This window comes from Pelodiscus sinensis, chromosome 2 (assembly GCF_052426305.1).
Source record: "Pelodiscus sinensis isolate ZL-2025 chromosome 2, ASM5242630v1, whole genome shotgun sequence".
In the NCBI taxonomy this organism is placed as follows: Eukaryota; Metazoa; Chordata; order Testudines; family Trionychidae; genus Pelodiscus; species Pelodiscus sinensis.
In genome coordinates, this window is record NC_143053.1 from 183,452,945 (window position 1) to 183,470,626 (window position 17,682).

General features: G+C 43.4%; 1 protein-coding gene across 6 annotated transcripts in view; it reads right to left on the reverse strand.

Annotated features, from left to right (window-relative positions):
* The window catches only part of NEK11 (NIMA related kinase 11), a 214,479-nt gene that overhangs the window by 114,535 nt on the left and 82,262 nt on the right, over positions 1–17,682 (reverse strand). For all 6 annotated transcript variants that reach the window (XM_006117584.5, XM_089776602.1, XM_006117582.5 and 3 more), the window contains 2 exons: positions 12,695–12,759; positions 9,638–9,764 (listed from right to left, as the gene is read on the reverse strand). In XM_006117584.5, coding sequence (XP_006117646.3) covers positions 9,638–9,764; positions 12,695–12,759 — 192 coding nt within the window. The remainder of the gene's footprint in view (positions 1–9,637; positions 9,765–12,694; positions 12,760–17,682) is intronic.

Consider the following 17,682-nt stretch of genomic DNA (forward strand, 5'->3'; position numbering starts at 1 on the left):
ACTCTTCTCTTCTACAGACTAAACAAACCCAAATCCCTCAGTCTCTCCTCATAGGTCATGAGCTCCAGCTCCCTAAACATTTTGGTCACCCTCCCCTGAACCCTCTCCAATGAGTCCACATCCTTTCTATAGTGGGGGGCCCAAAACTGGACACAATATTCCAGATGTGGCCTCACCAGAGCCAAATAATTGGGAATAATCACATCTCTGGATCTGCTGTCAATGCTCCTCCTAATGCACCCTAATATGCCATTAGCCTTCTTGGCTACAAGGGCACACTGTTGACTCACATCCACCTTCTCATCCACTGTAATCCCCAGGTCCTTTTCTGCTGAACTACTACTTAGCCATTCAGTCCCCATCTTGTAACAATGCTTGGGATTCTTCTGTCCCAAATGCAGGACTCTGCATTTGTCCTTGTTGAACCTCATCAGATTTCTTTTGGCCCATTCCTCTAATCTGTCCAGATCACTCTGGTCCCTATCCCTGCCCTCCAGAATATCTACCTCTCCTCCAGCTTAGTATCATCTGCAAACTTGCTGAGGGTGCAATCTATCCCCTCATCCAGGTCATTAATAAAGATGTTGAACAAAACTGGTCCAATAACTGATCCTTGGGGTACTCCGCTAGACCGCCAACCTGACATGGAGCCGTTGATCATTACCCATTGGGCCAGACACTCTAGCCAGCTTTCTATCCATTTTACAGTCCATTTATCCAATCCATACTCTCTTAACTTGCTGTCAAGAATATTGTGGGAGACTATCAAAAGCTTTGCTTAAGTCAAGGTATATCACATCCACTGACTTTCCCATATCCACAGAGCCAGTTAACTCATCATAGAAGCTAATCAGATTGGTCAGGCACGACTTGCCCTTTGTGAATCACTTTCTCCTCTTCCAAGTGCTTCAAAATGGATTCCTTGAGTATCCCTTCCATGATTTTTCCAGGGACTGAGGTAAGGCTGATCGGTCTGTAGTTCCCTGGATTGTCCTTCCTCCCTTTTCTAAAGATGGGCACTACATTTGCCTTTTTCCAATCATCCGAGATCTCTCCTGGTCTCCACGAATTTTCAAAGAATGGCCAAAGGCTCCGCAATGACATTTGCCAACTCCCTCAGTACCCTCGGATGCATTAAATCTGGGCCCATGGATTTGTGTATGTTTAGCTTTTCTAAATAGTTCCTAACTTGTTCTTTCCCCACCAAGGACTGTCCACCTCTTTCCCATACTGCGTTGCCTAGTGCATTTGTCTGGGAGCTGACCTTGTCCGTTAAGACAGAGGCAAAGAAAGCATTGAGTACTTCATCTTTCCCCACATCATCTGTCACTAGGTTACCTCCCTCATCCAGTAAAGGCCCCACATCCTCTCTGATGACCCTCTTATTGCTAACATGCCTGTAGAAACCTTTCTTATTACCCTTCACATCCCTTGCCAGCTACAATTCCAATTGCACTTTCGCCTTCCTGATAACTCCCCTGCATTCTCAAGCAATATATTTATACTCCTCCCTAGTCATCAGTCCAAGTTTCCACTTCTTGTAAGCTTCCTTTTTGTGTTTACGCTCACCATGGATGTCCCCGGTAAGCCAATCTGGTCACCTACCAGATTTGCTTTTCTTGCTGTGCATCGGGATGGTTTCTTCCTGTGCCTTTAATAAGGCTTATTTAAAACACTGCCAGTTCTCTTGGACTCCTTTCCCCTTCAAGTAAGAATCCCAGGGGATCCTGCCCATCAGTTCTCTGAGGGAGTCCAAGTCTGCTCTTCTGAAGTCCAGGGTGTATATTTTGCTACTCTCCTTTCTTCCTTTGGTCAGGATCCTGAAATCTACCAACTCATGATCACTGCTTCCCAGGTTGTCACCCACCTCTACTTCCCCTACTAGTTCCAACTGGGACTTTAAACTATTTGTGTTCCCCCACTGCCTGGTGCCCTGACTCTGGGCTGGGCCGTAGTGGGCTGTCACTCAGCCAACAGCGAGGCCGAGACATGCCACACAGTAAGATCTTAACCCTGTTGATTTTATCAGGGCCAGGAGTTCACCCTCATAGTGAAATACAAGAGAAAATCCACCTCTCAGGATTCTGAGGTCAAGTATTTAATTTTTCTAGGGTTTCATACGATCTTTAAAAAAAATGTTGTTTTAAGAGTGTATTCACATCTCAAGTTTGAGTTCTGGGCATAAAGAAAAAAGGTATGTAATTCGCACAAAACCATAACATTTTTGCCTCATTTCTGATTGAATTCACATCAAACAACTAAATTTCCATCCAAAATGATAACTCCTCTCCCCAGTGCTCAAAAGTTGGCCCAAATTTTACCCATAACTGAAGAAAACCTTGCCTGAGTTTTAGGACTGAATCTAACCATGAACAGGCAGTTGCACATAGCTTTCATGTTTTCCTATTGCTCTGGACTTCCCTCAAGACAACTATATGTGAAAAGTTACACATCTTGAAAAAAAGATAATATACAAATTGTAAATAACAAATGTATTTCATTTGCAAAATATGCCAAGAACACATCACAAAAAAGATTGCTCACTTTGAAAGTCAATATTTGCCATAAGTTTTATATAAAAGAGTACCTCCCATAGTTTAATCCACATATTGCTGCTAAAATGTCATTATAATTATCAGTGTTTCACTGCCATTCTTGCCATTTTAAAACTAACAGCAGAAATTCAATTACCTGATAAACCCAGATTTGATATAGATATAGTCTGTCATTAATAACCAACTTCAAACTCTCTATTTTTGGTCAAGATCCTAGAACAGGTAATGACTTTTCAGTTATATCGCCATCAGGTAGAAAACGCGGTTTCACTAAAGAGCAATCTCTATGCTCTAACCTAATGAAATCTAGACTGGAATTTCTCAGAGTTTTTAATGATTACAGTAGAATGATGCCAGCAGCTGGAGTGTTTTAATTTTGCTTGAGCCAAGTGTTGTTAGAATTGATTAGAAGCCCCTTCTTGTTTATAGTATTATATAGGCATTGCTGGAAGTGTTAAGCTGGACTCCAACTTGCTTAATATATGTAAGTTTTTGTCTATATTTTTCTCCTTTGCTGTAAAAACTGAGTTAATTTTTATTTTTGGATAACACTATTTTTCAGCCAGCAGTGGACTAATATTTCTATTTTGTCCTGGTACTGTGCTCTCTTAGAACATTCTTCTACTTGCCTTTTTTTAATTTGAAAAAAAAAATTGAACAGAGCCTTAAGGATGAGTACTCGTAAAACAAAGCTTTAAATAAAAAATACCCCCAAACAAAGAGATTCTAAGGAGTAGGGTAAGTTCTGCAGTACTAAGAAACCCAACTGAGTTTCTTCCCTACAGGCTGAATCTAAGCAACAGAGCTTTCAAATGAGCATATCTTGCTTTGCATGTGTCCTGAAATGGAACTTCTCTCCAAGCCTGCCAAAATACAATCTTACAATCACATAAACCTGATTCTTTCACAACAGCAGTGCTTAGTACTTCATTGTCAAAAGAAAGGAAAATCTGGGTGGGATTTCTAAGGTCTTTAGTTCACATTAAATAGAAACCAAAGACTATCTAAACATCAAATTTGGATAGAAGATACATGATATGCTGTCATGGGAAGATGCTAGCAAGATGATAGGCTCACTAATGTAGAAACCTACCATCATTTTTTGAAAGAATGTAGGATGAGTCTGTAACATCACCGTATATTTATAGAATATAGAATGAGGCAGATCTGAGCTGAAATCACTGCCTCTAGGAAAATGAGCTTCCTTCAAAAAACGTAAGCTTCTCATTTACTGAGTGGTTCAAAAGGAGCTTTCATCAGCTTTTGTCAGAACCACAGTAATGGGCTCTGGCCCACAAATAACCTGATGACAAGCGTCTGTAGAGAAATACTGGTTTGCCTTCAATTAATAATTCATGAAAGGTCAAAACAGCTGTCGAACTTGCATGGAATCTGTTTTCTACCTAGCCTCACATGAATAAAGGTGATCCTGGGTTTTAGAATAAAGGTCTCTCTGCCAGCCACAGCCACCTCAATCATCAGACTTCTTTTGTGGGGGCCAGGATTCCTAGTGGTTTCTTAGGGTAAATTGTACCTTTTTTTTTCTTGATTGCCTGAAGAAGGGGAGAGAGGTGTGAAGTGTCTTCACCAATTTATCAATCTAGAATGCAAGGGCAGAGCAAGCTCATTCAAAAATACAGCAGTCATGCTTGCCAGTTGGTGTCACATTCGTACTTTTTAAAACTCTTGATCTGTCATTGTTGGCAATAAGAACAATTATGTCATCTCAGATCACAAGGTAGATTAAAAGGAAAATTATATCTGAACTGAACTGAGCGTCGAGACACTTCAGCATGGATCTAAAAAAGAAACATTTATGAGCATCAGAAACAAAATACAATGTAGAACCTCCAAGTCTCAAAGGCTGTGTCTACAAAGCAACATAACGTTAGTAATTTTGAAATAACATAGTCCGCGTCTACACAGCTGGCAGTTATTTTGACATAATGTCAAAATAATGTCAAATTGGAGGGCTTCTTACTCTGACTCCTGTAACCCTCATTTTATGAGGAGTAAGGGAAGTAAGAGGAATAGTGCTCTATTTCAAAATAAGTGCTGTGTACACAGCACCAAAACTCGAAATAAGCTATTTCAAAATAAGCTACACAATTGACATAGCTCAATGTGCGTAGCTTATTTTGAATTAAGCCCTGCTGTGCAGATGTACCCAAATTGTTTTAAGGTCTTTACGTAAAACCTTGATGCATCAAAGCTGTGAAAAAGAATTGTAAATCAATTATTATTGTTGGAAACTAATCATAGAATACTAGGGACTGGAAGGGACCTCGAGAGGTCATTGAGTCCAGTCCCCTGCCCTCATGGCAGGACCCAGTACGGTCTAGACCAGGGGTTCTTAACCAGTGAGGTGCGCTTCCCCAGGGGAGGTGTGAGGTGCCTCCCAGAAAATGTATCGCAATTGCCTTCTCACTGGATAAAATTCTAAAGTTTAGATTTCTTCATAATATTATGAATTAAAATTATAAACATTAATTTCTTAACTTCTAAAGACGGGCACACTACAATAACAGTTCGCGAGCATTGTCGACTTTCATCTTCAAATATTACGTACATTTGTTAGGAAAAGGTTCAAAGTAAAAAGCTCATATTATTCATTTAGGCATTGTAACGGGGTTCACTCACCCCAGAGCGCCACCAGCCATCAGACTTGGGAATTAGCTCGGACGGCTGCGTCCAGTATCCAGCTGGTTCGCCAGGTTCCAGGGTTCAGGCAGGCCTCGGGGTTCGAGCCGGGCCTTCAGCTCAGGCCGGTCCTCCGAATCACCAGGTACCTGTAGAGCCTCAGGTTCCTCTAGGTCAGAGGGTAGCCCTGCTGGCCGGCTTGGCCAGGCCTCGGCAGCGCAGGCAAGGAAGCCTTCGCTGGCCTGAGGGAAGGCGGCTGTGGGAGGCCCGGGCCAGGTCTCAGCCTCGTCAGCCAGGAGCTCTGGGCCTGCCTCTGTCTCCCTCAGAGGCTGGGCCCCGATTGAGCTCCCTGGCAGAGTTCTTATAGTCCTAGCCACGCCCCTTAGCTTCCTGTCAGGTAAGGGGGTGGGGCTAGGCTGTGCACAAAATGGCTCCCAGGGGTGTGTGAACATGAAGTTCACTTTCAGGGGAGGTGTGAAGGTTAAGAACCCCTGGTCTAGATCATCCCTGATAGACATTTATCTAACCTACTCTTAAATATCTCCAGAGATGGAGATTCCACAATCACCTAGGCAATTTATTCCAGTGTTAAACCACCCTGACAGTTAGGAACTTTTTCCTAATGTCCAACCTAAACCTCCCTTACCTGAAGTGCGTAAGGATGAACAAATGCACAGAAATAAAGAGCTGTGTTATTAAAAGGCTAACTGAAGAGTTGAGGAACCTAACAGAAGAAATTCAAAACGTATCAGAGATCAAATAGAATTGGAGCATTGATGGTTGACAAGATTTGATTTCAGCTATCTTGATTAGCCAGGAGATGATTGGAAGTCACTTGGGGCTGAGGTTCTGGCATTTGATGGTGCATATGTATCTACAGTACCCCTAACTCAGGCAATCAAAAGGTTTTGAGTTATACAAGTTCTGTCCTCTCTCGCACTGGGAGCACAAGACCCAAAAGTGAGAACCTTGTGTAAAAGACAGCCTTTTAAGACTAGATATGAAAAATACCATGAAATATTAGAAATATAGCCCAGTGTCTGTGCGTCTGTAACGCTGACGTACACGGCCACGCCCCCTGGCCATGTATGTCAGCGCCCCGCCCCCCTTCCCCTTGCTCAGTGGTGGTTTGGGCTACACGACCCCCTGGACACCCCTCCCCCCTTCCTCTGGCCCCCCCCATCCTCCCCTCCAGCCCCACAGCCCCCAATCTCCCCCTCAGCTCTGCTTTCTACCCCCCTTCCGGTCAGCCCCGCCCCCTTCCCCTCCCTGCATGGTGTGCTGTGGCGCGCTGCATCACTCCCAGCTGAGCAGCGCTCCCGCCGGGCCCCGGGGGGGGGGGGAGCAAACGGCCGCTTGATGCCCCAGGCCCAGCTGACCGCCTGGGGAGCACGGACCCCAAAGGGCCGCTTGCCGCCACTTGCTCCCCGGCCAGGGCCCGGTGGGAGAGTCACTCAGCTGGGAGCAGCGCAGCATGCCATGGAGAGGAGTGGGGAGGGAGGTGGAGGTGGGCGGGGCGCCACGCAGGGAGAGGAAGATGGGGGAGGGGCTGCCTGGAAGAGGGGTGGGAAGCAGCACTGGCGGGGGGATGTCCGAGGGCTGTGGGGCTGGCCGGCAGGAAAAGGGGGCGGGGGGAATTGTGGGCTGTGGGGCTGGATGGAAGGAGGGGGGTAGGAAGCAGACCTGGCTGGGGGGAAGGGGTGTGCAGCCACTGGCAGCAGCCGGATCCCAAGGGGCCACTTTCCGCCGCTTGCTCCCCCGCTGGGGCCCAGCTGAGCGCCGCTCAGGTGGGCCCAGTTGGACAAGAAGGGGGGCGGGGCAGTTATGTACACATCACCGCCACCCCTTCCTCCTCCCGCCGTGGTGCTGAGTGTTGTGCCCCGCAGCCGGGCTGCTACGAGAGAGGGGAAGGAGGGCTGGTGACGTAGACAGCCCCGCCCCCTGGCCGTGTACATCACCACCCCACCCCTTCTCCCCCATGGTGGCCCGGCTGAGCGTGCAACACTCAGCTGAGCCACCACGGAGGGAGGGGAAGGGGGCAGAGCAGTGACATACATGGCCGGGGGTGGGGCTGTTTACGTCACCGTCCCCCTTCCCCTCCCACCGTGGCACTCAGCTGAGTGGTGCATCCCTCAGCCGGGCTGTGGGGGGTTCCAGCAGCACAAGGGGCCATTTGGGCTCCCTTGTGATGGGAGGGGAAGGAAGGGCGGTGACGTACACGGCCCTGGCCATGTATGTCACCGCCCCGCCAGCCTCCCTCGCGGCAGCCCGGCTGAGCAGGCAGCACTCAGCCAAGTGCCACGGCGGGAGGGAAGGGGAAAGGGGGGGCAGGGAAAGACAGCGGGGAGGGAGAGGCAGGAGGAGGAGGAGAAGAGAAAGGGAGAGGCAGGAGGGGGAGAAGAGAAAGAAAGAGACGGAGAGGCAGGAGGCGGGGGACAGCTGAGAGAGAGGGGGTAGGGAGTAGGAGAGAGCGAGAAACTGAGAGAGAGAAAGCGTGCGCTCAGGAGAGAAGACCTGAAAATCCCATCTTATGACAGGCTAGTTGGCTAGTATTAGAAATATAAGGTCTAGAAAAAGGTACTACTTGTGATAGTTCCATTTTGTGTGGTTTGGTTCTTTACATTAAGGAAGAATAAGCAAACAGATACTATATTACTATACTGAACCAAGTTCTGCTCTCATTTAGTCTTCAACAACCCCAATAATATCACTGAGATTGCATAGATGTAACTATAAACAGAATTTGTCCAACTTTCTTCACATTTACTGTATAAAAAGCTGGACTCATAAAACTGCTCATACTGCAAGAAAATAAAATACTTCTTATGGCAAGTCAGCAACAAGTATAAGTATGGCTTGAAAAGGATTTCCCTGCATGCTAAATGACTTGCTCCCCCATCTTTTGAAATCCCGCTCAATATTTTTTATTGAATGGTATGACACTTTCATAGCGTTGGACCCATATTAACAGTAGAGAATCAGACATAAAATCTATTTCAGTTAATTTACAGGAAGCATGAGACAACATTTCTGACTCATCCCCTGACACATGCTGAATACTACAATATATCATTGGGGAATAATGGTAAGTGTTACTGGTGTTTAAAGTTTAGCTATCTGCTTTCAATATTTAGAACTGCCCTAAGGTACCACCAATATATACGAGGAGAAGGACTGGAGCAAAAGATGGTGGAAATCTTCAGAGATCTCAATTAATACAGTAATAAAATAGAAATCCAGGGTTCAAACTCTTTCTACATAGAATTTCCTGATTTGGAATATTAAAAGAAAAAAGGAACACTCAGATATACTTTCCCACAAAAAACCAAGTCCCTTTTTAAAAGAAATACTACAATCTTTGGGACGGTAATGAGACATTTTAGAAAGGAGGTCACTTACAAATACTTTTAGAATAGTAGGAAAATTATAAACTTTTGACTAAGACAGATGACTGTGATGGTGTGCTTATCTATCACATGTCAAGTTTGTGCCACTGACTCTGTTTCCCCATTGTACCTGAGTTTCCCTCCTCCTCTGGTTTTACTTGGGCTGGTATGGTGATTTGGCCAAAGCTACAGTCCTACCATTCCAGGGCAAATAAAAGTCCACAAGCCAAATCCAAAACCATTTTCCTTTGTCTGCAGGGATTCCTACAAATCCGTTAGTCAAAGTCCTTCATCACTTGGACTCAGGTATCTCAAGTTGGTCTTTTGCCTTTTATCCCAGGGGCTCACAAGGCTCTTCAATCTTGGTCATTGGGTTTTTTCAATCACTTCTAAGTGGCACAATAGGTTTGCCCAGGCTCTGCCACCACTCTGGGATCTGACCCTGGCACCCCTTGCTGGAAAGCATCAGACTGTCCTCACACTCCAAAGGTCTATTTCTTGGTTCCCAGGACCACTTCTCACTGTCTTAGGAAATTCTTGGTTCCCTTGCAAGGGGAACCTTTCCTAGATCCCAGTCACTGGAAAGCCTAACATCAAGCTGCTGCTCTCCTCTTATTTATCTCACCAAGGAATGGAACCTGTCTTTTAACTTGTCTCCTATTTCCCAGCAGGCCTTGCTCCTGTTCCCTAATCACCTGACCCTTCTTCACCATGTCCCTTGGCCTGACAGAAAATATAGGTACAGTCACAGTCTGCACCTGATTTTTTTCCTTAAAGGCTCAGCTCATCCTATGACAATATGAGGAACAAAGCTCCACATAGCAAAATAGCTAGGAACTGAAATACATGCCTTGGAATAGTTCTAACAGAGCAGTGCAAGTATTCTAACCAGGTGGCCCTGGCTCCTTTTGTATGCAAATAAATTTGTTAAAGAAAAAAACAGTGAGCCATAATACAAGTAAATAGATGATGACCTAGAAAACTAAAGCATTTTAATTGATTTATTCATTACAAAGAAATGAATACTCCAGCTCAAACAGCATGTTGCCCACTTACCAAATGTCAGATTTTGTGTCATAACCTTGATGTTTCAATGCCTCTGGACTCATGTAGTAAGGTGTCCCAGTAAATGTAGTTGCCAGATCACATGATCCCATCAAGAGACGAGAAACTCCGAAGTCCCCTTAATATAAAATTGTACAAATACTAGTTAGGTAAGAAAATCTAGACTAAAAATCAAACCAAGAACTCTAAGCTTACTTTGAGTAGGTTTAATATAACATTTTATAATTTAAAATTATTTTAAAAATTTGGTGCTAGATCTTCAGCTGCTGGGGATTGTCATAACTCTGTTGAAATAAGTGAAACGAAGGCACTTAACAGCAAGGATCTACCTCTTGAAACACATATACTGGGGTAACTGAATGGCTCAGAATATTGGTAATGGGATACAGAACTTTTCACTTCTACAGTGTTAATTCAAAGGCAAGCTAATAGTAAACAGAAGTGGTTTTTTTTTTCCATTTTACGGCTGTCTGGTCTAGTTTAAATTGATGTGACAGAGTCAGTACGTTCCCCCAGGGATTAATGTCCATCCATCTCACAGAAAGCAGCACTAATAATGGGCAACCTTGGTTTTACTCTCAGCAGAGATGCTAAGGATTGAAAGGGACTGGAGAATGAACTGTCTCCCCTGCTGAGGTGACTCCTACAGTTCAAGGCCAAAGCATATTGTTCAAGCTGTGTGAAGAATTTTACACTGCTGATGCCTATGTATGCTGTCCCTTTTAAGTAGAGGATTTTGACACCTAGTCACCATGGTGATGGGTGCAGTAGAAAATCAGAGGTTAATTTAGATCAGATTGCCACAATATCAGTTTGGAACCTTTCATAACCATGGCAGTTATATAAAAGAATGCTTAGAATTATTTTAAAAATTACTAACAAATTTAACTAGCAGTGTGGCTGTGATTGACACAAACATACTAATTAGAAGAGTCAGTACACCTATCCCCTTTACATGGAAGAATAAAACAGATGTAGTGCATGAACATATGCACTTATAAACCAGTTTTTTCTTTTTTGTATAATAAACATTTTCATCAGAAAAGATTTTGAAAAGGGCATTATCTTTTTAATGTTAATAATGTGCAGTTTTTTAAAACAAGACAACTGCATGTTGTAAAAATAACAGTTCAGATTTTTCTCAGTTCTCATGTCATGACTTGGCAATATGTTCCTAAAATATTTCATTTGAAAGGAAAAAGAAGCCATTTATATAAAGAACAGTAAATCTAGAGTGGATTTGGGAACAGGATTAAACCCACCAATAATCATTAGAAAAGGCTGGAGATTAAATTATATGCACAATTTATCTATCTAGATAAGTGTTTCTGAAAGTGTACCATGGAAACACTTTCAGAAACACTTTAACTGGCTGCCCCGGTTTGTTTATGTACCAGCGCCGTGGCCACAGAGCCTCGCGGCTCCCATTGGTTCCATTTCATCCTTTGCAGCCAAGGGGAGTGACGGGAAGCGGTGGCCTGGCCCATGCTGCTTCCCGCAGCTGCCCTGGGCTGCAAAGGACGAAATGGAGCCAATGAGAACCGCGAGGCTCCGTGTCCGTGGCACCGGTACATAAACCAACTGGGGCGGTCAGTTATAGTGTTTCCAAAAGGATTTCTGCGGTACACTTTCAGAAACTTTGATCTATAGTGAATGGTCATAAAGAGACATAAAAATGATTTTACAAAAAAAACTTGCAATGATTTTTAAAGCATGGAGAAACATCAATTGGTCGTGAAACACTTAGGGTATGTCTAGACTACATGGCTCTGGTGACAGAGCCATGTCGATTAGTTTACTAGACATACCCAAATGAAGTGGCGATTTACATAATTGCTGCTTCATTTAAATTAAAATGGCTGACGTGCTGAGCCAATCAGCTGTTTGTCGGCTCAGCGCACTAGTCTGGGCACTCCGCAGTCGACATCAAAGGCATTTGTCGACCACCCCATTATGCCTCGTGGGATGAGGTTTACCAGAGCGGTCAACAAATGTCTTTGATGTCGACCACGGAGCATCCAGACCAGCGCGCTGAGCCGACAAACAGCTGATCGGCTCAGCACGGCAGCCATTTTCATTTAAATGAAGCAGCGATTATTTAAATCGCCGCTTCATTTGGGTATGTCTAGTAAACTAATCTACATGGCTCTGGCTACAGAGCCATGTAGTCTAGACATACCCCTATAGAAAAGATATACATAGTTTCTCAAGTCTTGATCAGGTTCGAAGTAAAGTAATGCTGTGACAGATGCTGGCTAAGCCAGAGCTCTGACACAGTAGCCTGATTAAGGGGAAACAGCTGAGCAAGCCCAGGCCGGCAGGGCTATCAGAAGCAGCTCTGGGGCTCACAGAAGGAGAGCTATATAAGGCAGAGGAAGGAAGCCAGAGGGGAAGGAGGAGTAAGGAGCCTGGGTGTGGCTCAGTGTGCTCCTAGGTGGACAGAGAGGAGTTGGCTGTCTGGACTGTAAAATGTTGTAAATAGAAGATGGTTCGAACCTACAATAAAGGCACTGGTGTTTGCATCAGAAGGCTTGTGACTGATTTGTGGACCAGCCGGTGTACTAGCCCAAGGGACCTGAGCAAGGACTCCACTACAAATGCCTTAAAATATCCTTCCCCCACCCAACTGTTTGTGCACTGAAAGTTGAAATACCCAAGTTAAAAAGCCATAGACTAAACTAAATTTTACCATACTTTTAGAAATATACTACAGAAATGACATAGTGTTTTAGATGCCCCTAAATACCATACAGGTAGTCCCCAACTTATGAACAAGTTATATACCAAGCACTTGGTCGTAACTCAATCTGTTCATAAGTTGGAGACCATTCATTTCAATGGGACCGCACTGTTCGTAAGTGCGGATCGCGTTCGTAACTCGGGGCTGCGCTTAGTGGGAGGTTGGTCATAAGGATGAACGGTTGTAAATCGATGCGATCGTACCTCAGGGACTACCTGTACCATCGAATTTAAATCTACATCTTTTTAACATTTTTGTTGGAATTTTAAATAGTACTAAAAATCATCTAAGAAAGTAAGTAATCTTACCAATTTTAAGAAGGTTATTTTTCAAAAAAATATTCTTGGCTTTTAAATCCCTGTGAAGTATTCGCCTGAAACACAAAGGAGGGATTCAATTTCATCAGATTTGGAAAAATTATAGTCAAACACAGTATGTCTAGACTACATGCCTCTAGACTACATGCCTCTGCCAACAGAGACATGTAAATTAGACTAGCCGACATAGTCAATGAAGCGGGGATTTAAATATCCCCCGCTTCATTAAAATAAAAATGACCGCCGCACTGTGCCAGCTCAGCTGATCGTTGGCACAATGCAGCAGTCAAGATGCAGATTGGTCAGTAAGGAAAGCCTTTGCCGACCAATCCTGTAAACCTCATTTCACCAGGAATAAGGGATCGGTCAGCCAAGGCTTTCCTTGTCGACCGATCTGTGTCTTGACTGCCGCGTTGTGCCGACTATCAGCTGTGCTGGCACAGTGCAGTGGCCATTTTTATTTTAATGAAGCGGGGGATATTTAAATCCCCGCTTCATTGACTATGTTGGCTAGTCTAATTTACATGCCTCTGTCCTGAACTCACAGTTCACTGGCCCATCCCTGCACTTTAGTTCATTGCCCTCAGTGGGGCTCCTTCTGGTGCAAAAATGCAGTTATTTACAGGATAAGGAACTAGGTACGTAGCATAAAACACATGAATTCAGGTATTGCCATTTCCATTTGAGACAAGCACTCAAGTCCTTTGATGTAAGGAATTAGGTGAGCTGCAGAGGCAAGATATTCAGCTTTTGAGGGAAGGGAACAAAATCTGTTGATCTTTTTACCCATCTGGTTGCTCTGAAGGGAGCTATGTTTTGTCATCTGCCAGAAGGATAATCATCATCATAACATACTTCAGAATAGAGAAATTAAAAAGTGGGAGATTGTCACAGATCTGAGAACCCACTCTCAAGGGGAAAAAGTGTTACTTGAAAAAACAAAATATATCTATATTCTCTCTCTCTAATCAGTTTTAACCAAGCTGTTCCTCAAGGATTAACATGGCACCATAAACCATGAGTAGTGCTGTGTGTAACCATATTTTCTCAACTTTTTGAAATTTTGACCCATGACATCCTTATCTTCCTCCCCTCCAGAGTAAAATAATAATAATAAAGCACTACCATCTATATTATATTTAAAAAAAAGGCTCAAGGAATTTTTGTAAAATTACCCCCATAAGACTCCCTCATATCCCATCATCCCACCTGGGTCTTGCCTTACTCACTTTTTAAATCACTGATTCCTGGAGCATATGCAACAGTGTTCTTTCAGCTGATAATCTGCCTATGAATAGAGTTAACAACAGTCTACAACACCTACTATTACTGGTACTGCACTGAGACCAATTCTTCAACCATTTACTAGAGATAGAGAGCACTAGGGGCTCTAGCATCTTTAGGGGGTAAGCAGTACAATCAAATATGGTAGCTGACTATAGTTGTTGTTCCACTGTCTTCAAATATTGCTCTGTTTTTCCTGGAATTTTTAAAGTTTTCTGTACAGAAATACTGTTGTGATTTCTAAAATGTTTTGTATATTGAAACTAACTTCTGATGCATCATTTAATTTAGTCCACATCTCATAGGAAAGTAATTAATACCTAACAGAAAGCATTATTGTAGATTTATAAACTGCAGATTGAAAAATGAGTCTTTATGCTTAGTGAAATGTAAAAAATAAAATAAAAAATAGTATTTTAATATTTCAACTACTTCTTCCAGTTCTTGTCCTCAAGGATAATAGTTAAATAATTTGTTTCTATACTGCATTAAGAGATGAGAATGAAATATCAATGGATTATGCAATGGGTATTTACCAAAGTTTCTAAATAAACAGATGAAATAAACTTATAATAGCAACTTTTTAAAGCAACACACGTGAATTTGTCAAGCATTAAATTAGCAAGGAACATTAAGCTATTTAAAGTGATATGAATCATTATTTCACATATGCATCCATCCTCATTTTCATATAAAATGTCTCACTTTGTTCAGATTTTATCACATTACTAGACATTACAAAGAAACTCTGAAGTAAATAACAGGACACTGATTTCTGGTCAGGATTTGGATTCCAAAGCGTGGGTTTTTAATAAGGTTAAATTTAGTTATTAAAGATATTATACCATATCTATGTACAACAGAAGTACACTTGATCCTTACTTGACCTATAAAAGTACCCGCTATCAAGGTGCAGTAGACAGAAATAATCTATGTTCATACAAGATATGGATGAACATTTTTCAACATGCTTCACTCATGATGAATAAGGCTTCCTCTGCCATATGCTACCAACTGAAACAGAATGAAGTTTACTGCTGTGAAAATATTATGGAACTAATTTGAACAGCGTGTGACAAAATTACTTGTAGAAGTAAGTGGCTTCCGGTAAACTTGACTCTTCTGCAGTAGAAGGCAGAAATAACAGAAAAGCAATCTAGGCAGTGTCTTGTGTGCTGTGAGATGGTAGTTTTGCACTACTAAAGCTACTATACCAAAATCACTTGATTTTGAAATTGCTCTAGTGGAAATTACCAAGGTTAAGGATCACATAGTAGTTATCTTTTCTCAAAAGAAATCTCAGCAATGGTGTGACTGCCTTGATGGTGTTAAAAGCAATCTTCCATGTGGACATGCAAAGTGTTCCAACTGCTAGACCAAACAGTGGTTAGCACACTAACTTCCTCTAACCTAAGCACTGCAAACCATTATTCTCTCTTCTATTATGCTAATGATAGATAAGATGTGCATCCATTTATTCTAGACAATTTAGCTGTCAAGTTCAAATCCAAAAAACCCATCCAGTTATGTACAATACATAGTAGGTGGTATGGTCACCATGAGATAATTATATCCTTTGAGATTTATGAGGCACAAGAAAAGACAAACATTTCTAATCTTTCTGAGCTGCACTGTCATTGCAAAAATCTTTCAAGATAGCAAAAACATATTCTTTTGAAAACAGAATTTTCAAATACTGAACCAGTAATTTCAGCTAAGCTGTAAGCACATGCTCAGCTATATAGATAGATGTATGCAATTTAACTGCTCCAAAACAAAAAGTTCTCATTCATACAAAAAGTTCTCATTTTGTTGTGAAATTGAATGAATTGATTATGAATATTCCTGTTTATTGTATCATGCAAGCAAGGTAGTAACAAACTATCATACAAGCAAGTTATTAACAAACTTCAACAGGCCTTTACTTACCAAAGGTGAAACCTCTTTACAATGCTGCTGCTGCTCCCCTCTGTAGCTCTCATTCAGCCTGGCTCATCTCCTCCCCCCTCCTTCCTGTTTCCTGTGCTTCCAGATTCGGGGAACCGCCGCTGCTGCTGCTTCAGTCTGGGTGCCTGTGGTCTGCTAGGGACCGTCCCCAGCAGACCACAGGCACCCGGACTGAAGCTGCAGCCGCAGGGGGGTCCCGCGCCTCTGAGGCTTTTGCCTGAGCGGTCACAGACCAGGGAGTTTGCCGGACCAGGGGAGGTCAATGATCCCCAGCTAGCTGCCCTGCTGCCAGTTTCTCTCCCTGGGGCTCCCAATGCTAGCCTGGATCGGGCTCTACACATCCTGCTGCTTGCCTGCTGCTGCCAGGGTTTCTCGGGGTTTCTGGCCAGGACCACCTGGCTGCTGCTGGCCCTGCTGCTGTGAAGGGTTCCCAGGATTTCCCTGTCAGGACACCCTGCCACTGGGGGGGTACCCCAGGTTTTCCCAGCCCTGGGCCACCAGGCCAACACTGGCCCCACTGCCGCTGGGATTCCCCTGCCAGGGCTTCCTGGCTGCCACCTGACCCCGCTGCCACTGAAGAGTCCCTTGCAAGGGACAAGGCTCCCCGCTCTCCGCCTGGCCCCACTGTCACTGAGGGTTCCCCAGCCCTGCCTGGTCCTGCTGCCACTGGGGTTCCCCAGCCTATTTGCTGTTGGCCCAGCTGGGACTCCCCAATCCCTGGTTCTCCCACTCCTGGCCTCCAGAGCTCTTTGGTCTAGCAACATCCATGGCCCTGGCAGACCACAGATGTTGCCAGACCAGAGAGTCCTGGATCTGGGAGGTTCAATCTGTAGTAGAGTATATCATGTTCATCACCATGGTTTTCACTGCTGCTGATGGCCACAAATAACTGATAAAAAAAGAAAAAAAGGGAAGATACTGAAATTTAGACTCCTGTCTGCTCTCCTAGGGATCAATCCTGCAAGATGCTGAGTGCTTGGGTCCTGATCCAGCAAAGCACTTTAGCACATGCTTGACTTTAAGCATGCAACCAGTCCCTTCTAGGTCAAACTTGACCCCTGGGTAGTAAAATGTGAAAAGTGGGACCAGACAAGCCACTTAAGCAGTGTCTAGTTAGTGCACTGAAAGTGGGAGAACTATTTGCACCACCAGGGTTTGTATACCAGAAATTACTGTCCATTTTGGTACTATGCTAGTGGGAAATGGCTGCATAAAACATCACGTGGTGGCTAACTTTGTTCAAAGCAAATCTAATCCAAACAGGATTTCAACTGTCTGCACATTACTGGGAGCAATTGTATGTAGACATGTATGGTAAAATTGATTTAGATAGGTTGCAATTGTTTTATCCTGTAGCATAAGTTTACTTGATGGAATTGCTTTGATCAATATTCTTTACTGATGAAGTAATATTGGAAATTGCTTTGTTCTGTTCTACTAGAGTTGTCTGTCCTATTAGAGGTTTGTTTCTGAAATCATTGCACTGTTCTTTGTGAGAACAAGGTAGGTATGCAATGTGAGTAGATAAGAGAAAAGATGCCAGAAAATTACAAACGAGGAAGTGAAAAAGTAAGACCCCAGCAACCTTGTGCTGAGACCCTGATGGCCAGATGGAGAGTGCAGACTGACTACCCTGAAGTGCAAAAAGGCATCTACTCTAAATTAAGACATGATACAAGAAAAGGAGATGGAAAGTAGCTGTAAAAACAAAATGCTGCTGATGGAGAACTGTGAAAACAACCAGCTTC